This window comes from Pollicipes pollicipes, unplaced genomic scaffold (assembly GCF_011947565.3).
Source record: "Pollicipes pollicipes isolate AB1234 unplaced genomic scaffold, Ppol_2.1 Scaffold_2555;HRSCAF=2994_pilon_pilon_pilon, whole genome shotgun sequence".
NCBI classification, from domain to species: Eukaryota; Metazoa; Arthropoda; class Thecostraca; order Pollicipedomorpha; family Pollicipedidae; genus Pollicipes; species Pollicipes pollicipes.
In genome coordinates this window covers 28,852,095-28,874,617 of record NW_023596136.1, presented here as the reverse complement: position 1 = coordinate 28,874,617, position 22,523 = coordinate 28,852,095, and the positions used below count along the sequence as shown (strand labels likewise).

Genomic DNA, 22,523 nt, shown 5'->3' with positions numbered 1-22,523 from the left:
AAGCAGCTGGATAGTCTTGCACTATCGATATCATTGGAGTTAATCCAGTTGTTTAAGCAACACGAAATTGGAAGGAATAATTGAACAAATGGTAGGAAGTGTGCATATGTGTAAGGCTTCAATCAAAGGAGATGGCATTTACGTCGGCTCTCTTTCGCTTTCACGTTTATGTGACCACTTGATCACGTTTATGTGACCGCTTGATCACGTTTATGTGACCACTCGATCTTAATCGTTTATGTGACCGCACAATCTTGGATCCGCCACTGTGTACCGCCAGCTGACGCGCACGACACAAGGATGGGTTGGATACGCTGTCCCCTGACTTGAAACATGCATGTGGGGTCAACCGCGCAGTGGGAAGATGTGGTTCCTGCGATTTGATTCGTCAGACGCATGTCAAAATGGCTCATCAAGTGTGAATATAAACGTCAACGAATGCAAGCGCGCACACAAACCTTAAACCAAAACTATTTGCATGCAGTTAAATTCGTCGCATTTTGCCGGAACCGAGAGTTAGATATCTCACGGAGCTGCGCAATGGAAGACTGCAGGCCGCTTTTTTGCGCCGGTGTCCGAGCAGTCTGTGCAGCACAGTCGCGGCGCGCTCCGCCGACATAGCTCACCGCTCGGCACCAGCTCCGTGCCGAGTTCGTGATGGCGCCGGCACGGCTAACGCCTGGATGTGTAGTGGCGCGGCTAAGTGGGCGGCGTCGATGCTTGCTATTGATTGGAGGGCGTTACGGTGCTGACGGGCGACGCTGGCGCCGAGGTGGCGTCATGAGCGCGCGTACACAGCGGCGACGGTGACGGGCGACGCTGGCGCCGAGGTGGCGTCATGAGCTCAAGTGCACAGCGGCGACGTTCAGAGGCTAGAGCGGTCGTACACAGCGGCGACGCCGGCGCCGAGGTGGCGTCATGAGCGTGCGTACACAGCGGCGGCGCTGACGGGCGACGCCGGCGCCGAGGTGGCGTCATGAGCTCACGTGCACAGCGGCGACGCTCAGAGGCTAGAGCGGTCGTACACAGCGGCGACGCCGGCGCCGAGGTGGCGTCATGAACGCGCGTACACAGCGGCGACGGTTACGGGCGACGCCGGCGCCGAAGTGGCGTCATGAGCTCACGTGCACAGCGGCGACGCTCAGAGGCTAGAGCGGTCGTACACCGCGGCGATGCTCAGAGGCTAGAGCGGTCGTGATCAGAAGCCGAACGACGGATGCTATCAACGGCGGGCGTCAAAACCTGGTCACGCAAGCGCCTTGGCACGCTCCATGGTACAGTGGTGCTCAACGCCAGCTGATTGTGATAACGGGCTTTGCAACAGCTGCGGAAGCTAATGACGGCAGGAAAACCGGTGCTTGTGTTTGGGATCACGGACTGAATACCGAGATCTCAGACTGTTTGAAAGCGATTAAACGGGAAGACAATGGCGGCATTCAGGATGTCTATCATTTACTTAGCGTCCAATTGCATTCATGGAAACGTATAAAGACAGCAGTGTATAAGTGTGAGCGGTATACCTAGTCCTTAATGTCGTGAGCAGCCAGCTGTTCACATGTGTAAGGAATGTCAGAAGCATGCGTAACGCCTACGCGGGATAGGCTTGTGTTGTGAGCTCCAACATCACGTCCTAACCTCTTACCTGAGACAGTAACCTCAGACTGCTTCACACTGATCCCCCCCCCCCCCTTTGCTGCGTGTTATTGCATTCGGATCCTGCTTGCCGCTTCCCACCAGCCAGCATGGATCAGGTCATCCGCCAGTGTGAGCCTGTAGATGCGTTCGAAAGATATGGCGAGTAATTACAAAAGGGATAACTCAGATACATTTGATTTTCGCGGTGTTTGCCTCATTAGAGCTGTCAGCAGCCGTCCAAATCTGGAATGCATGGCAAATGCTAAACAATTTAAGATACAAGGATGTTGGCTACAGATAAGCTGGACTACTTCAAACTACTTCAAATGCTTTTCGAAAGCAACGGGCGTGCGTTTGGCCGAAAAAAGGAACATTCCTCTACTTCTTACTCATTTGGGTGACCTTCAGTCTCTCCCCTCACCCTCCTTTGAGAAAAAAAGTGATGAAATCCGGAGATACTACCGTTTGCTGGGATATTTTGTGTCAAGGTTTCGTCATTTTTCACTGCTCAGCCCAATTTATTTTGCCAACTGTGCCCCTGTTAATGTCAGCCAAGCGTATTAGCATGGAAAGGGGCGAGAGCGGGCACCGGGGATTTCGATAGCCGTTTCACCATTACGTCCTATTACTATGACTGCCTGGGTTCGGCCACGATATTGTTCTCAAACTAGGGCGACATCGCGTGCGGTGGCCCATCGATCTGGAGACGTTTGGTCCAAACAGAGATGCGAGGCAGTGGTAATGACTTCCCTGATTGGTTTTCAGAAGTCTGAGGGGATCAACCTGGACCCACAAAAATAATTTAGCACTGACGCTGCGGGAGGGCCTTGCCTTTAAGACGCGTCTGACATGAGCCTGGTTCGTCGGTAGTGAATGCCTCATTGATACTCTTTCGAAGACAGAAGCTGCCGTAACTTATGGGCCACAATTTATTTAAGAGTGTGAACTTGTCGGGATTCAAGAATATGCCTTTATCAATGACCGATCAAGATTGCAGAATAGTAATGGGTTATACCGTTTTAACAGTTTTCCGTTTAACCGTTTTGTAATTAACCGTATGTTAATCTTTTCGACACTGTAAGAAACGCGTTGGAGCTTGGTTATAGCTGACAAATTTGATGCGTCTATGCAAAAGCACACTGGCGTAAAATGGGAGACGTTTAATTTAGCCGTTCCAAATGGGAGATTGTTTGCCTATTGCTGGTTGGTTAACAGAAAAGTTGCCTTGTTAATCAAATAGAAGTTCTTTTGTCGCCTTTTTAAGTTGCACCGATACACCAATACACTGTCAATACACTGATTAAAAAGTATATAAGATTTGTTAATATCATTCAACTTCATAAAACAACATGCGATGGCTTTAAAATTCCTTTTGTTTCTGAAACCTCCTTCAAGCACAAGACGGAGCTGTGTTGACTGGCTCGTGGTTTCGTTGCCTGGAATACGTGAACTCAGTGCGCTGTCTATTTCGATGAAGAACATTTAATGTCTGCAGCTATTGGTGCCTGCTTACATTCCATATGCGGTTCGATGTTAGCCCAGTTTAGCTCGGCTTTAACGGAATGTACGAGAAACTGCTGCTAATAAATGGACGTTCCATGATAAATCTTACAGAAGATAACACCCTCATCCCTTCGAATTACTTTCACTTTGTTACCTTCGGTCATCTAAATGCATCGTTCTCTGAAAGTTTGATCTCAGTCGGGTCGCGGGGTCAAACTGTAGAGGTCATGCCCTTTTCAGGGTAGGCGAGGACGCCTCATTGCACAACTGTGGGAAAGAGCTATACCGAAACAAAAAAATCGGCAAACCAGAATAACTCCAGAACTGGAAGGAACTGAGGCATAAAAAGGAGGCATACGTGCTTCGCTTGAGGATAGCACAGGTCTCGTGACGGTGTGATTTTAGTGATTTTAGTGTGATTTTAGATCGGTCACGTGGTAAATGACTTTAACCTTGCATGACCTAAAAATTAATGAAAGGTGTTCGTATACCGCACCATAGCCGACGATGTTATCAAAATTTTACACAAGTGCTATTAACATGATGGCACACTTGCTAAATATTTATGACCTCACCGTTTTTGACCTTAAACGGATCTACAGTGGTCAGACAAGGTCAAAAGACTTGTACTGAACCACACGCACATGGCTACCATTTGTAAGCTCCTGTACTAATAAATACGACAGAGTATTTGTCTGGTCGCTAGCGGTTCTACACGACTGACGCATTAACAATTCAGCAGTTCGTATTTCACGCACTATGTGTACCAGATACAAAATCCCAAGACATTTCAGGCTCTGCTCATTTCATGATCAAGTAAAAGTTTATGTGATCATTTCGGTTTGAGTACACTTGCTGTAGCATGCCGCTGTAGCCAAGGGAATGAGGGTAATGAGGAAGGTTCAACACACACAAGGGAATACGCTCCGCTTCTTTAGTATGGCTTCATTGTGTGAAACAAATTCAATAGCTGTTTGTGCGCAAACTTTGATCTACGGATGGCCTGGCACCCGGCTTACTTGGTAGTCATGGCAACAAGTGTAAACAGCTCACACTTAGTAATCATGGCAACCAAATGGAAAACAACTGGCTGTTTTTTGTCGCCGAATTTGGCGCCGAATCTTTCCAACTTATGTTCTTTCACGGTTATGGGTAACATCATGTACGGCATTGTCACTTTCAACCGTCTAAACAGACATCAGCCAGCGATGTTTGACTCCACTGGCAGCGAGAGGAACGATCGCATTCTTTGTCCGGCTGGAGAACTCCACCCCATTTCGCAGTCACTTTGAGCGGGCGCAGCAGAAAGTGTATGGCGCTTGAAAGGAAGGAAAGCAATGACACTGTCTCATATGAACGAAAGGGCTTTGGAAACGGGACGTCAGACATGCGCGGACCCGGTAAAGTGCCTGAAAGGGAAATTGCACTGAAGAGGCTTAATTGCATTGTGGTCAGTGACAAAACCTACGCTGAGAGGCGTGGGAAACCTGAATCGAAGCCTTGATTTGCTGTAACTGTCACGCCAGAATCAGAGCAGGCCAGGTTTGCTTGCAAAGGAGATCGGCCACAGCAGTCCGACCATCGACAGGCCAAGCTCTGCCACCCCAGGTCATGTTCTGTATGATGGGGTGGGGGTGCAGGATGGCTCCGTCGTGCGGGGGCTGTGTTCGGCTTTATAGTTCTTGCCGTATAGCACAGATTGCGGACATGATTTCAATGCGAAAGTTACAACATTTGTATACGTCACTCAGGCGCAGCCACTATGCAGTGGCTGTGTGTTGCTGTGGGATCTCGATGGCTATATGGCCCCGCAAGGGCTGTCATGCATCGAGTCCATTTCCGACGGATAATTGCCCTGGCTTCAACTGAAACCGTGGAGCATGCGGAATGGCTTCAAATAACGGACAGCATCATCGCCTTCAACACGGGCAGTTACTTCAGTGACAGGCTAACCATCACTGCCTGGACTAAGTGGGATATATTTTTGGCACCATTCCCCTTTTAAGAGTATCTAAGCTGGATTTCTTGGTCAAATATCATGCAATAATTCAAGACCAAAGTAAGCAAAGCAACCTTTGTTGGCGGTTGGGCTATATTATGTTTGAAAAAGCAAGAAATGCATTTAGTTCAGTTGTATTATACAGAGTTGTTAACCCGCAGTACACTAGCAGGTACTGGTTAACTGACTTCACAGAGCAAATATCGGTCACATTGTCTATCCCCGACGTTTCAAGCTATGCTTATGACTGACTGTGACTGGTGCGTAGGACATGAGTGCTGTGCTTGAATATGCACAGCAAGACATCCCGAGGCAACATTGTCTCGGGATCAACGTCGTTTAAGCAATGCCTCCTGGCATATTGAACGTCGATAACTCAGCATAAGAATTCTGAACGCAAAAGATTGCAATATTAGACTGGCTAAACAGTGCCAACGAATGCCTATGTGGGACGTGTTCCATCACAACAGCTGATTATGTCTGCCGTTGGTTGAAAGGGGTTGTGTCTAGGCGCAAAACGACCGCGGCAGTCGACACGCCCGAAAAATCCAAAAATCATCGAAGTGATTACGATTACAATCGATTGCAATCATTATGTAATTGTAATCTTTATATAATTATGTAGCGGTTACGATTACAATCACGATGCCGATTATGACTTATGGAGTGCAATTCTGTCATTGAAAAATAAGAAGCCGATGGGCTGGGCACAGCAATTTTGCCATGGAATATGTGAAATGTTGCAGGGCATTCACCTGGTCCATCAGGCATCGTGCTTTTCCAGACGCTATCTTATTGCGCTGTAATATTTCCGCAATACAGGCGCAACAGAAGGCGAGTACAACACATTGATCACTAATGCAAATAGGCTGTGAGGTTGCCTTGGTACCACTTTTCAAATGTCACTTGAATCCATGTCTCAGGATGCACTTCCCACCACGATGATGTGCCGTTGCATCCGTGCCCCGGTCCAGCCGACGCCGCCTCGTTAGGGCCGGCTGCGCGGCGGCGGCGGCGGTGCCGGCGGTGGCGGTGGCGGTGGCGGTGCCGGGGAGGGGAGGGGAAGTGGTATCTGTCAGCTCGGCTCGCTGTGACGGGTCATAAACGCCTCATGAGCGGGCGCCGGGCCGCTCGGTCGCCGGTCCTGACACCCGTGTAGCGTCGGCGCGGCCCGGCGACGACGCCGGCGACGCCCCACGACGGGGCGATGGGCGCTCTCGAAGCGCACGCCAGAAACCCGATACTTCGACTCCTTGCTGGCTGAGCTCACTCACTGGTTAGTTCGCTGAAAAGTGCTAACTGATTTTTCCTGGTCTTGTCAAACTTTCGTCGCTCCCCGACTGCGAGAAAGATGTCCCGAAAGATTTATCCGTCTAAAATTACGTGATGAAAAGCCTATGACGGAAGCAAATATAATCGATCTGACGTTGGAATCTGTCAATAAGCTCACATCGATGACATATGTGCCCATTTGTTATGTCTATTTGATTTTACCAAAATCATCGAATTTGTCAGATGAATCACGTCCGACCATACAGCGGATTTCACTTCCATCCACCTCTATATTCGGTTCACCCAGCGGTCTCAAACAGAGCCCCTCCGCTGTGGAGGTGGTGGCGGCGTGCTCACCGGCGCGACAGCCGTTTAGCCGTGGCCGCCGGACCGCTGTCCAGCTCTCGGCTCTCGCCCGCGCCGTGGCGACAGGCAGGCCGCTGTCTAGCTCTCGCCTCTCGCCAGCGCCGCAGCGACAGCCACACTGCCGTCTAGCTCTTGGCTCTCGCCCGCGCCTTGGCGACAGCCAGACCGCTGTCAAGCTCTCGCCTCTCGCCCGCGCCGCAGCGACAGCCACACTGCTGTCCAGCTCTCTGCTCTCGCCCGCGCCGCAGCGACAGCCAGACTGCTGTCCAGCTCCCGGCTCTTGCCCGCGCCGTGGCGACAGCCAGACCGCTGTCCAGCTCTCGGCTCTCGCCCGCGCCGTGGCGACAGCCAGACCGCTGTCCAGCCCTCGGCTCTCGCCCGCGCCGTGGCGGCAGCCGGCAGGCCGCCGACTGGTACCGCACGGCAGCAGCCCGGCCGATGGCGACCTCGCCGCCGCGCGGCTCAGGACAGCTGAATATTGCAGCCGACCAGACGGCCCGGGCGTGGCACGCCAGGGCCCGCTCTGACCGCCAGCTCGCCGCTGTCAGACGAGGGCTGTTCGGGGTCTGCCGCTGTCCTCGGTCAGCGCTGCTGCGTGTGCCAGAGACAGTAAAACAGCGCTCCGACGGGACATGCTAGGGCTGTCTATCCAGCTGTATGAGCGCTTCGAACGTCCAGAGGACCGAAATATCATGCTAGGCAGCCGGAATTAGACTGTGATTTACAGCGCATCGTGGAAATGTGCTTTGGAGAAACTGGTGCGAGGGACACTCGCTTTCGTCGTTACAAAGTGGCGATTGCTGTAATACCTGTCGCTTCTGGGCAGGAATGTTTTCCATAACGCATTCAGTTTGCGATTTGCTCCAAGCCCCGAAATTACACACCGCCTCAATTACTAGAGGTTTTTCAATAGCTTTCCGCTTGAAGTAAATTTATAAATAGTGTTCAACTTAGCGTAGAAAGTAATCTGCCGAAATTCCTCAATTTAAGGATACTTTTAAAACCATCTTGCGGAACTTTTCTTCATAAATCTTCTTCAGCCTGTCATCGCAAGCCAGGTATAAGGTGAAGCCAGAGGGAAGGCATTTCATGGCGTATGCAGGTGCCGTTGGTTCAGAAATGGTCCGGCATATTCAGAAAATCATGTTCTTTTCTTCTATCAAAGAACAGCTGGAATTTAATCGCCCATTCGGCCATTAATAAAAATCTTCAGTATAGACAGTTGGGGGTGGAGTTCCAACTTCATGGCAACGTTGGTGTAAGGTTCGGCGGAACGCTGAACTGGCCTTCCGGCTTCAAAATGTCGCGCCTCATCCGAAGCCGCGCGCCGGGACGTAGGGCGTTACTGGTCGATGATTATTGGTGGACTATTCGCCATCCGGAGAGGTTCACTGAAAGTTTCCCGGTCTAAAGCCGTATATAAGGCGAGCACTGAAAGGCCAGCAGATTCGTTCAACAGCAGCACTCGTTCGTGCCGCATAGACTCCGCCGTAATGGGAAGTCGGGTGGACCTCAGACCGTGGACGGTCGTGCTTGTCCCGGTGGTTTTAGGCTTAAACACAACAGCGAAAGGATTGACTGCCTCCAAAGATAGGGCAGAAAGTGGAGCATGATTGTACATGAGGACCGTTAGAGTTAGTCATAGATATGAGGTCTCAAACGTGCGGGAACGAAACAAACAACGCTGAGCTGTGCTTGTCGAACTCAAATAAGGATGGGTTGAATGTGACCTGGGACATGTCGAACAAGCCAGTGGTGATCCGATATTTCCCTAAGATTCATTCCTTTGAGAGACGTTTGGCCGAGACTTATCTCCGAGGACCTGGTGTGCTAATCGCTCTGTATAGGGTCACATCATAAGGTAAGACAACGTTCGGCAAAACGGTACAGTCCCCTTTTTTGGCATACACATACTACCACTAACGTACGTTATCGGAAGCGTGAGTGCCAGATGCGACTGACAAGACATTGGGGAGGAGATGATCCTTTATGACCTTCCGATGCCAGGCCTTTCCAATTATATGAATGCATGCACTGGGATCTCTCAAAACACGCTTACCTTAGGCGCCCTAGACTAGTCTGGCTTACCGGTTCAATGCGACTTGGTGCTGACGTTTTCTCAAAACTCATGCATATTTAGTGTGTGTGCAAAGACCTTGAATTTACTTAGTGTTGAGCCATGTTTGCTCTCGCGGGGCCAACACGGCGTCTTAGAAATGGGCATTAACATCGACTTTGACGATTTAAACAAACCCTTTGGCGCTTTCAAACCATGTCGATTACACGTTTCTGACTTTAACATCGAGCTGGTGCGCCAATTGACCAAAAGATGATATGATTCGTGGGGAGGGGTATTTAAAGTTTTGAGAAAAAAAATTAACTGTGCCGCGGTGAGTGTCAAACTAACCCTCGGTACGAAATTGTTTCTTTGGTGTGTATATAAATGTGATGTGGGCTCATTTGGCCTTTGTCTTAGCCCCCATCTAGCATCACTTCGATCTTTGTGTCCTCTGTTTGACCTCGAACAAGAGCAAATCACATGTTAAAATAGTGAAATAAGATTATATGGGGCAAGCAAACCTTCGCGCCACATCGTTACTCAATCACATAATTGTTATGAGCACATAATTTGAGTCGTTACATAACAAAGTGTGTTGGGCGTATGCTTATTAAAAGTGCTGATCTTCTGTTGGCGGGCTTCCACTTTCTGCGGAAGTTAATGCAGTTGATCCTTATCACCATTCACCATGTCTGTGCAGGTTGTAATTAGTAACACACTCTTCTCTGCAACACCGTTGGAAACTTTCACACACCACTCTAAGCCGCGATAAAACGGATAGCCGCCGTTGACTTCCCATTCATCGATTAGCTTGCTTAGTAACCGGGCAGTATCAATCCGAACAAGATGGAGACCAGTCAAGGATATGACCGGCTGACCCATCCACTAGATCCGAAAATGCCGTGACCCAGCTTCTGAACGGTACACCATCCATAACATCATCCGCCACTGGCATAGGCAACGGTGTCGAAGCCACATCTGCATTCTCATTAGCGCTGACATGACCCGAGACCGTACGGAACGTCACCATTTCGGGCCCCAAACGGGCCAAGCAGTTACGCATGACGACCAACGCCGCTCCGAGCACGGGTTTGTCAACGGTCCAGTCGTGCACAGGTTCAGGTACAGCCTCAGGTCATCCTGGGCCATCAGTGGGCAACGTACTCGCTTGGATGTCTGCACCGATGCGATCTGACGCCCCTGGGAAGACCTGACGTCGTTCCAGGACCTGCTGCACTGCCAGAGGTTGACCGGCCCGTGATCAGAGCAGTGTAACGCTGCTCCCAACGGTCGGCTCGGAACATGGCCAACGGTTGGCCATGATGCATCTTCACTTGGGTTGTTGGAGGCTCGAGATGATCGTGTTCTGCCTGGTTTCGGGTGACGTCAGTGGTAATAAAAACGCAGCTGTCGCTTTAACGCTGTCGTCTATGCTGATGGAGGGTGATTTCGAATATGATACACCATTTGTCAACTTGCTGTGAGAATTGTTGGATCTGGTAGACGTGTCTCTGTTGCTGGTATTCCATCCTATTCGGATCGATACCAGCCGCTGGCTAAGCGAGCCAACTGATTAATGGAAAGCCAACGAAAACTATCTGTTTTGTCGTGACTTTGAATGGAGTGCAAAAGCTGCAAAATGATTTACCAGAGAGAGGTGTGTAAGTAATTGAGATTTTCGCAGGCATTGCAGACGGTGATAGGATCAGATACAGTGGCATCTGAAAGTGATCAAAGCCCACTGGCAGCGCCACAAGATCAGCGCATAAAACAAGCGTCCACCACTCACACTTTGATGTGTAGTGACGTGAAGCATAGGATGTAATCAGAAGTATTGTTTTTCGGAGAAATGGTGTGGCATGCTGCTTTATGTGGTGCGTCTTGTTTTAACTCACCTCGCTCAATATTTTCTCTCCTCATGGTGAAGGCCAAACATAGGACGTATGAGTTAAAAAGGGGCCAGAGGGGGTTAAAGAAATCAAATGAGCCCACATCATGATAGTCGTATATGTACTATCGAGCTACTTTCGTCGCAAGGATTCCTTTGGTACCATTTCCACGCAATCTAATATTTTCACTGCTGCTATTGCTGCCTCCCCTTAATCATAATACGCTGTCGGTCAGGCAACACATCAGCCAGGTATTATGGTTGAAATGTGTAATCGGCGTGATATGAGGGCGCTACGAACTGCGATTGTGGCGTTCAGATCGATGTTAATATTAAACATCAGCATTTTCGGGCCCTTTATAGTCAAAATAGTGCATATATCGATTTTAAACTATTTGCCTACCCTTCAACACACATAAGTTCGAAAAAAATGACACCACTGAACTCGCGTTGAACCGGAGAAGCAGTCCGGGCTTAGGCACCCATGCTTTAACAAAAAGTGTTATTTTGTGACCCCAGTGTATATACATGTTTTTACTTACCTTAGGCATCTGGAGATCATGTAAGCGATTTCGAAACTATATAGTATAACATTCTAACTTTCTGCACAATATGATCTTTATCGTGCAGCACGTTGAGATTCAAGGTGTTAATAGATTTGGAATGATTGCTGAGATTGTTATCTAGATATTTGTGTTATTTGGTTCGGAAGTAATTCTAGAAGCCCTCAGTACGGCCTGTAAAATCCCCAAGTCTGGCGTTGGCCAATAGACATGCGAGTAACAAATACGCATAGTTCAATATAAATGAATGTAAGTTTGTAATGACAACATACATATCCAGCTCCAGAAGATAAGGTGCATAGGCGCAAATTGCACAATGTGCGCCTGAATGAGCCACTCTACTGCGTACTGACATGTTCTCTTGGAGTAGTTTTCATAATTTGCGTGCTAGGAATATGACCAAATAAGCACGCGATCGCTCATATGACGTACGGTGACGATCTGAACTGATGTCAAGCGCTTAGAGCTATTCTTTGCTTACCATTGCGCACGCGGACCGGGGCCATTCTTGTACACTGGATATCCCAGCGGGCTTACTAGCTTAACCGTTTTATAGTTTGCAAGCCCTTTAGTTGCCGGTCACTTAAAACACGTGACGTTCTGTGCATGGTACCCGCGTCTATTTCCATAGTGAGCCGTTCAGTGCTCGTTCCGCCGACCAGTTCAAACCGCAACCGAGGCACTAATCTCATTCCAGTGGCCAATAATAGTTAAAATCCATTCATTGGCTGATTCGTTGGGATTCGGTGGAGCGCGCCCTACTTCTGGCAGGCGGCGGCCGCGAAACGATTCCATTGAATGAGGCCATTGAGTGGTATCGGACAGGCAGCGCGCGAGAGCATAACACTTTCAATTTGTGACCGCCGGCCGTGGCCGACCGTCAATTGCCACGACGGCGCGGGGTGGCTTCAATAGACACGCTGCAGACGAAATGGACCAATTGTCACGGAGGCGGTGTCGGCTTGAGTATTCGACGCAAGTGTTATGCTGATCAACAGCCTGTCAGTCCTGCACTGTGGCGCCTGTATTTTTCATGCCGCACAAGTGGATCTCTTATTGCTGGAGCTATGGCACTGAGCAAGAGGTGCGGGGCATATGGCGTTGCCCCGACTTTGCGTTGTTTGTACTTTTGCCGGGCAATCGTCGCATAAACCCATGCTTTGACCTATGCCCAGCTAACAGCTGGCTGACAGTACTTCACTTAAAAGGAAACGTTTCACATTCGAAGATATTGAAGCAAGCATCACATGGAATGAAACAAGCTCAGTTATCAACGTTATTCTATTTTTAAGTAGAAAAGAGTACATGATCTAGGTGACAATTTTTCTGCTTAATAAAGATGCTGTTCGATGCGCCGTTTTTTTTAATTATGCCATCGTACCTTGCGCAATATTGACTGAGAGCCAATTGACAGCCGTTATATCTGGAAATCGTGGTTACGAACGCCAGCTATGAACTATTCAACCGTCATATTTGTTTGAGTCTTGATCGCAGCATGGGTTATGAAATGATAGGATTTTAATGGCATTATTATGGCGTCATGAATGCAAAGATGACCTTGAAATACTTGCCCACAATTACTCTCGCACATCTTTGCAGCCTCCTAATTAGGGAACTAAAGTGTTTCAAGTCCTAGGAAGGGCATGGCCGTTAGCTGCATCAAAAGGTCTTGAATATGGCTGTTGCATTTCAAAACCTCATACAAATGTTCAAACTTTCAAAACCCCAAACTTTTTCTTTAAGATCACAATTATTGCGCAACAATTACTGCGCCCTTTTCGGAAGAATTTCCCCCAGAAAATAGTTCGGTTGTTTACTTATTCCGATATGCACCTCAGAAAGTTAAGCGTTACCAGCAAAAACAAAGTTTGATGCTGCTGTTGCCTGCCGCGACATGACGTCATCTGCAGCTTGGTGTTGCCGCCTGCCGCGATCTGACGTCATCTGCAGTTCGATGCCGCTGCCGTCTGCCGCGACGTGACGTTCTCTGCAACTCGATGCTCCTGCCGCCTGCCGCGACGTGACGTTCTCTGCAACTCGATGCCGCTGCCGTCTGCCGCGACGTGACGTTCTCTGCAACTCGATGCCGCTGCCGTCTGCCGCGACGTGACGTTCTCTGCAACTCGATGCCCCTGCCGCCTGCCGCGACGTGACGTTCTCTGCAACTCGATGCCGCTGCCGTCTGCCGCGACGTGACGTTCTCTGCAACTCGATGCCGCTGCCGTCTGCCGCGACGTGACGTTCTCTGCAACTCGATGCTCCTGCCGCCTGCCGCGACGTGACGTTCTCTGCAACTCGATGCCCCTGCCGTCTGCCGCGACGTGACGTTCTCTGCAACTCGATGCCGCTGCCGCCTGCCGCGATGATGGCCGCCGGTGGCTCCGCAGTGGCTCCATCAGTGTCAGCACCAGGCGGCCCGGGTCATGACAGGTCATTAGCTCCGAGGACAGTCCGCCCACCGGCGCGCCCCAACGATAGATGGAGGTACCCCTCCGACACCAAACCTGTTCAAAACCCACAGCGACTCAGGCCGCGCATAGTGCCACGTTCGGGACAATATCGCGCGTATGGTGACAAGTGAAGCGTGATTGTGGTCACGAATGGTAACCGTCTTCCCGTCTGCACCATCACTGGCGAGGAATGCCGCAGGGGATGTTAACATGTCCGTCTCCTCAGCGCCTCATCGCGGTTCCCCAGTTAAAGCCAAATGGCGCCGCCAGGCCGGGTCAACAGAACTTCTCAGGCGTTTCAACAATGGGAACACATTGAATGCAGCAAATCAGAAACATGAGGACGTGCAGACATCCAAGCATCAATGCGTGTAACACACTCTTTCACTGCGTATGGCGATGTTCAGCACACATCGAGGGACCACCGCAGCGAGCGGCAGCCTTCGTGAAATCGGTTTAGTTTTCCGGTAAAGATTGCTCGCCAAGGAATTCATCTGCACGTGTGGGTGCACCCTGTAGTAGCATGGAGCACCAGCACTGTTCGCTGAAACAGTTTTCTGATCTTATAACGCTGAAACATTTCCTGATTACCTTGGACGGAGTTTGCTGGAGTTGGCCGGAATTTGCGCTGCAATGGTGACGTATCCCATGTACGAAACGCCATTAACATACCCCAGGCACGAAGTTGTAAAGATAAAGATTGTGGCCGAGTTGGGCGTCGGGTAGGTATGCGAGTGTGTGTGATCGAAAAAGGAAATTGACATCACCAGAAAAGGAAATGCATTTCTCAGCCGGTGGAAGAGGATTGCTGCCTTTCAAAGCTTTTTTCGCTCACCGCGCGGAAGAAATGGTCCGACCTGATGCACCCTTTCTTTAAGCCACACTCTGAAAACCCCACAACGCGCAACTGCCAGCCCACCCGTCCACCAGCGGCCGAATCAAATCTGCCGGTACAACAGAGCAGCATAAGTACGCGACCGCCGCTGGGCGCGCGGGCACGCCGGCATCCTCGAGCCGTTTGGGTCACCGGCGCGACGTCCCCCCGGTCAGGCCGCCGTCCCGCCGGGCCGCCTTATCTCGGCAGCCTCAGTCGTCCATTGTTCGCCAGCACGCCACTGCCGCCGCTGGCAACAGCGACCGGAGGTCGAAGGGCGCCGGCTCCGATTGCAGCGCAGTCGGACTCTCCTTTCCGGAACTCCGTATTTCGCGCTGCCGTCTTGCGGAGTGTTGGCCGCCGGCGAGCCCGCTGAGCAGTGGCCGGCTGGGAGACAAAGCCCCGGCCCACTGGCGTTCGTGTTTTTCCAGGGTCGAACGTCGAGCGGACGGTCGTATTTTGTTTCGATATCTTGGCTGGATTAATTGAAACTGTTTGTGGCAAAAGAAGCCGTAAATCTTGGTCCCATTCGACGAGAAGATTTATGGGGCACACATCTAGCCGCCGCTGGAGATAGATAGCTCTCGGTTTCGTTTCGGCCCTGGAAAACATTGATATTCAACAGCGGTAGCCTTGGAAAAATACGGAAAGTCTGGACAAATGTTTTCTTTCGTCACATGGACGGCCTCCCACGGACTGTGAGGGCCTGCGATAGGCTAGATACCCGAGACAGACATTGCTTTCGCTAATGTTAGCGACGGAGAGCCCTGCAAAAAGGATTTCTGTGAGAAAAACGTGGCGACGTGCTTTCCATTGCAGAATGCCAGCACAGTGGTCCTGATTTACTTCGGGTGGCTGACTTAAATGAGTTGATATCCCGGCTATCGAAGAAATCGAGATTTTGGATTGCACAAACCTAGCCGTTTGCTCGAGATTCGATACGGGTATGTTAGGATTAAGCTCGGATGGAAAACAGAACGCTATTTTTATGGCAAGCCACGCGTCTTCGACAGCAATTTGCTTTTTAGCTGACCACCAAGAATATCTTTTGAAAAGATAATCTGCACTGCACCACTACATTTACGCGGTCCGGTACTACTATGACACTTAGTGGGATTGTAGGTACGCTATCTCGAACCATAAAATGAACATACGGATCGTGATGCCTATTTCCATCCCATCCAGCTGATGAGCCTGAATGAATCATGTTGATATTTTAATCTTCACATGTTGCTCGTTGAACATTTCGCTCAGGCGAGGGCCTCCACGCTCGACTGACCCGGTCAAGGGGTACGTTGCATGCGCGATGTAATCTCCAGATGGTCAAGCTGCACTGGCTCCCTGCTGAACACGCGGCGTCCTGCGACCAGCCAGCTGAGCTCTCGCCTGACCTGACCCGGTCACGTGTGTGTCGGCAGGCGCCGGTTCGCTGCAGATGCAGAACCACGTGATCCCATCGCACCTGCTCCTGGGTCAGACGGCCGACCTCGTCTGCCGGTATCGGCTCGAGAACGAGACTCTCTACTCGGTCAAGTGGTACAAGGACAACGAGGAGTTCTACAACTTTATAGCCACGCCCAAGATCGCCAAGCGGATGTACCCGCTGCCCGGCATCCGAGTCGATGTGAGTGGGTGCGCTTCGGGCATACCGAACCGGGCCGATTCACCGCCGGCCGCCGGCGCCCCCCCCCCCCCCTCCCCAACCCCGGGGGCGCCGTCGCCGCCGCCCGGCCAGACGCTTTGTATTCATATCTGTCCACCGGGAGGCGACGGAAAATCGATACAGCCACAGGACGGCCTCCAAATGCAAAGAGAAAATGATGAAGCAGGCCTGACAGTATCAAATTTGCCGAGGTCGCGTCACCTATGTCGTTTGGATGCATTTTACTTGGTTACATCGTTGTGAACAATTGAAAGGTGATTTCGCGCAGAATTTACCGCGAAAACGCAGGAGTATATGTAGCCGCAAGCAATCGTTTTTGTTTCTTTTTTTAATAGCGGTGTTTAACTTCACAATGGGTTTTGCAGCGGGACAGCCAAGATTCGGAACAAAAAGGGATGCTCGCGATCATAAAGAGGTGCTCGCGATCATATCCCATGAAAGCTTAAGATACAGTACTTGCTGAACTTGAGATCATTTAGCTTAAAGTGCATTGCAAATATGACATCACTGGCGATAACGACACACCGAGCGGAGAGAGCTCCAATTGGCAGGTCGGCGCCGTCGCAAAGGCCAGCCCGTTCACTCGTCTGAACGTAATTGGCTTGAATGCAACGACTCGTGCATTATCAGGGAATGGATCTTCTCGTTTACAAAAGTTGAATAGCTTCAGCACTTCTTCACGTCAACGAGTGTCAACAACATTCTCAGTGGATTATGTACATATATATATATATATATATATATATATATATATATATACGCCTCCCTTTCCCCCTTCCTTTTATTTTTTATTGAAAAACATGGTATGTTTGCCTCGCAGGGTGAAACGGCCCTTCAATTTCCGAAAAGCCTTGCCACCTTGGCCTCATGTCTTACGCTGTCGCACACTACCTTCACTATTCTAAACGTTAATCTACTACTACCTGTCGATTCCCTGTGTCTGTGGCATTGAAGATTAACACCTTTGCTGGGTATCATTCATGTCCATCTTTTACAACCTGATATGAAGTGTTTTTAACGCATTAAGAACACGATACTGGATTCAAATGCATCTTATGTACATTTCGGCCACCCACCTATCTCACCAAAGCAGGGTTTCGTCATGCACCTGCCTCATCAATTTATAAATAATTTGTAAATTAGATCCGTCAGTTCGCAAACTGGTTACCAAAACATATTCTCCCTCGCAGTGTCAGCTAAATGTCGTTTTTGTGAGCCTTAAAACCACACGCACCAAACGCGGCACCGCGTCTGAGCCATGTCTCCATTGCTGCCAAATCGTGATATAGTATCCCACGTTTGTCAGAGAGGAAGCAATTGCCGTGAGATATAACATGGGATGCTCAGCTGCTGATGCTGCCCCCTAAAAAAGCTTCCTGTCATCACCTAATGCGACCTCAACAGATGGTGCATATCCGAGTGAACGGTCCCGCCTAACGGACCGTAACACCGGGAGATTTCCCCACCAGCCAAATCGAGCGAGAGCCGTTTAATTGTCGCGGCAGGACAGATGAGGCGCGTCTTGATGGTGTTGCTGGACGGCTAGCCCGGGCCTGATACGAGGTGGCTATAAAAACGTGTCTTGGAAAGCTTAATTACGAATGAAGGCGATACGCTATGTCTAACGCTAATCGGCGTAATCGCTCTCGCTTCCCAGTTGCTCGGAATCTTTTATTGATACACCATTTCGCTGGGGAAACGTATCACTCACAAGTATGCGACACAATAGTTATATAACGCCACAATACTTGGAACGTCTCAGGGCACGGCTCGCTTATAGTCGTGCGCATACGGATTTGGACAGTCCTGTACGGGCCTACTGGCCTGTCTGACATTTATCATACCATGACAGGGCAGACGTTTCCCCGTCTCACATGTCTTTGAGTTTTTATACTAACTTTGGACGCTCAGGTAAATCCACCAATTGCTTTTCTACACCCCTTCCACCAACCCCATCAGTGGTTTGTTGGAATTTACACATTTCGCTTTAAAGCTATTTCAGATATGTCTACATGTTGTTCAGAGTGATGGAGCTAATCAAACTGTTTTTTTTATAGAGATACCTGAAGCCCATCCCGATAGCTCATTTGGTTAAATCGCCTGCCCTCCGATCCACCCACCCGTGGCGGGATGAGTCCGAGTTGCTTAACATGCGCTCGGGTGGCCGGTTGGATTCCCTTCGCTCGGGTGGGGGTCAATTTGACCCTCTGAGATTTCAGGAACTAAGAAAGCCAAAGACACAAAACTCACGAGGTGTATTTGTGTGTACGTGAACTCACAGGTCAAAGTCTCAGTCTCCCATGTCATGACCTTCGGGCCCAATAAGGTCAAACAAGGTCAAACTCAAAGTTGGTCTCTTAAGTGTAATCAGAACCTAGATACCTGTTCTAAGTAAAAGGTCACATGCTCATTCAAGTTCAGTGGCTTTGTTTGACCTTTATAAGGTCATGGTGATAAAAATTATGGAAAGCTGCTTTGAGTTTTGCATTTGAATACGCGACAAAGATTACGTTAGGCAGTAGTTCTCAAAAGCAATATGTTGGCCAGGGTCATTTTAGATCAGTGACCTATTCTTACCTATATGTTGCATATTTTGTTTGAATGTAGTCATATTGAGCAGTGTGCCGTTGGTTTTAACACAGTATTGCAGAGTCTTGATTCTAGTTAGACTGTACCGCGCATGGCTAAGCTGTGGGCCTGAAAAATGTGACCTTAACTCGTGACTCTATGGCCTAGTCATGAAATGTGTGTCGTTGCTGCTATATTCTACACTATACATTGGACTCCGCGCTCCATCCCCGGTTCGAACAGCACGACGCCTGATTACTGGCGCTCTTCTGAGAAGAGGAGCGCTGAACTTTCTACCGGCTTTGTAGCTAATCTGGCTGCCGATATCTAACGAAAACCTTCAACACGGCTCAGAGCCACCAGTTTACGGCCCACGCTCGATTGAGTGATCAGCCGCGTGCCAATGCGGGCGGTCGCACCACTACGATTTTTCAGGCTGTCTTTGACGAAATTGTTTGCCCTCCGTGTCGCTGATGCTCTGATTTCAGGGATATTGGCCGAGACGTTTTGAGATGTTTCCGGATGTTGGCTCAGGCACGTGTCTGGATAAGCTCCGAAGCGTGGAATTTGCGTACCGTTTCCATGTTACGGAAATGGCACCTGTTACTTGTCTTTGCTTTGGAAACGCGCGGTGTGCTAGCGACATCATGGTGATATTACACCATCTAAACTCATCTCAAGCAAGACTTTTCCGTAAACTAGTGTCATAAGAAATGGCATTTCCTCCTGACACCATGATGACACTGAAGAGCTAATCTATTTGACGGGCAAAAAAGCAAGGTTGCTCCCTCCGAAATTCGTCATATCTTGCTCTCAGATGTAACGTCTCGACGGACTGAGGACTACAGCTGTCAGTGTATCCACCTGTCGGCTTTAGACACATGAACCCACACAGAGGAGGAAGCAACGCTACCAGTTCGTCCACGCATTGATTGGCGCCGCATGACCTCTCTGGTCGGAGGACCGGTCCACCAGCGTGTCCACCTGCTGACCGCCTATGCGTGCTCCCGACAGATGGCGGGCTCCAGCCGGCAGCGCGTCCGCCTGCTCCAGGTGGACTTCGCCACGTCGGGCAAGTACGGCTGCGAGGTCTCGGTGGACGCGCCGTCGTTCGACACGGTCATCGTCACCGGCCACATCCTCGTTGTTGGTGCGTGAAGTCGGAGTTGGTGTCGCCGCACGCGTCGTGGGCATGCGTCTGTACGAGCTTTGTGTACAGAGTTGCATATGTTGGCCACAAGTGTACAAACCTTCTCTGCGAGGGTCTTCGCTCTCGCCCCCTTGGTATTTACTGAAGGTGCACCCAAAAACGCCGAGGCTAATGTTCCGCAATCTGGGGAATTTTCTAGAAATGATCTTTGCGTAGCCTGACTAAATTAGGTTTTCGTTTGTCACTTTGTAGGAGCTTCAGGAACGGTTTTTAGAGACATCGGCAGGAACCATGGGCTTTCCATTGCATATGCACTTTATACAATTATTTAAATATGTCGGGGGTTGTATGATCATCGTGAGTTATGATGCACACATATGCACTTTATACAATTATTTAAATATGTCGGGGGTTGTTTGATCATCGTGAGTTATGATGCATTCCGTTGCGTCAGACCTGATCACATTTAGATGATGTGTGATGCTCGTGACCTTCCAAGAGAGATCCAGGAGCAATGATGTGAGGATCGAGTGTTTAGCTGTCAGCGTGAGCTAGGCTTCAGACCGCTTCACACTGGCGACTTCTCGTTGCTTAGCTTTGGGATGCGATATGACGTTGAACGAGGCTATGAAGTAGCAAACCGTTACAAACAATGAGATTCCGCCAAGCGCCCCACTCTGCTGCCTACGTGCGAGACGGGACGGAGCGCCGCCTCATGGCGGATGAAAACTTGAGCTTCAGTCAATGATTTGCGCTCCTCGCCGGGAATTACTTTGAAACACGCCATCGTTTGATATTCTAACTCCATATGATTTGTGGCCGGCAGGTTTTTACGTCAATATGAGCGTGGTTTTGGTTCCTATGCCACTTGGAATTTCCATTCTGTTTCGAATCGCATTACAGCGTAGCGCAGCAAAAAGTGGCTAGAGGAGAGCGGTACTTGAGGCCACCACATAATTTCGTGACTGAACACCGACATGCACCGCCCATTTGAGCCGCACTTTGATGTGCTTTCCGCGCAGAAGGTGTTCGAAGACTTTACTTAATATGTCATCAGCAGCAAGATTAAACCCAAGATATTCAAAATATAATTTTATCGTCAATGATAATCCTTAAGCTTTGCAAGGGAGTTCATAGGAACAGCTATTTCTTCCTGCACTCCGATTTTACTGGCCGATCCAGGGCCCAGCCTTTTGGCACACTTTTCGCAGGCGGGGATTCTTTAACAGGATCAGGTATAAGATTGCACCGCTTTTGAAATCACCTGAGATGCTCCGTGGTAACCAGGTGACATTTGAGAGGAGAAATAGACCCCATGCAGCTCGACAGACCGCGATTATGCAGAGGATCACGTGGATGTAAAGTTCTTTGAGGTCCTAATAAGGCCCTGAACAGACCGTGCGCCCTGAAAACTCGGAGATCATTTCAGAAAACAGAGGGCTCTTTAGTGGCGCGAGGGTGGTCCCTCAGTAGTCCCACAAGCTCCTGAGCACTTGTAACCTTCCCTTCCCCGTACAGGCGTCCGAAAAGGTCGTTCAGTTCAAGATATGTGTTCTGGTAACCAGTTGGGTCGCTAGGTGGTCACAAGGCCATCAGCAACCAAACGAAAACCTTGATGGCCAGATGGGCACACAAGTGATCAAAAATTCCTCTTCGTGACCGGGGGTCTGGGCGACCAGTTAAGTACCTTAAGCTGTCAGAAAGGGGCCGCACCCACAAAAGGCTCGTCAGTAGCCAGAGGGGCCATCAGCGGCCAGAAGGGCACTGATGAAGTAAAACGGCTCGTGAGCGACCAGAGGGACCTGAGTACACAGAAGGTCGAGAGGCCAGTGCGGCCCGTGAACGGATGTTACCATTGGGGTTTTACGTCGCACGGAGCTTCTGAGGCCGTGTGGCGTCACCTGCTTACATGACATCACCCTGGCAGATAGGGCGGCACCGAGGAGAATCAAGCCCTCATGTACCCCTGGTTTCCCGGCGCGCATCTTAACCGCCACGCGAAAACCCTGCAAGAGCGCCCGGGTAGTGCGGAGGATATTTGTGTGCTGAGGAGACTTGCAAGTGGGAAACAGGCCGTGAGCAGCTTAAGTCCCTTAAGCGGTTCAAATGTCAACATTCGCCAGTTGAGACTCACTTATCCGTCACAGGGGCTTCTGGGTGGCCAAATGAGACCCAGGGAGTAGGCAGGGGACGGGCTCCACCCACGCAACACGAACATTTTTCATCACACTTCACGCAACAAAAAAAAGAAAAAAATCAGCCCTGCGTACACCTCCACAAAACCCCAGGTTTTGCGTCTTACAAAGAGAGGGAAATATGGCACCCCACCCCCACCGCCCATACCTCACAGAATCTCTATATAATTTTATTATGTTGCATTTCATTGTATTACGTTATCAAGCCGGTGCAGCCATGCATTTTTGTGGTCCCGTATATCCTGTCGCGATAACATGGATATATAGGAAAATCAAAGGGCTGATATGACTAGGGAAATGAAAGGGATGCTAGGAATAGAGGTGGTAAGGTATGATCA

At 49.9% G+C, this 22,523-nt stretch overlaps 1 protein-coding gene across 1 annotated transcript in view; it reads left to right on the top strand.

The window, feature by feature from the left end:
* The window catches only part of LOC119106845 (uncharacterized), a 69,602-nt gene that overhangs the window by 27,995 nt on the left and 19,084 nt on the right, over positions 1 to 22,523 (top strand). Inside the window, exons 3-4 of the mRNA XM_037230191.1 lie at positions 16,028 to 16,233; positions 19,855 to 19,990. Of these exons, the coding sequence (XP_037086086.1) occupies positions 16,028 to 16,233; positions 19,855 to 19,990 (342 nt within the window). The remainder of the gene's footprint in view (positions 1 to 16,027; positions 16,234 to 19,854; positions 19,991 to 22,523) is intronic.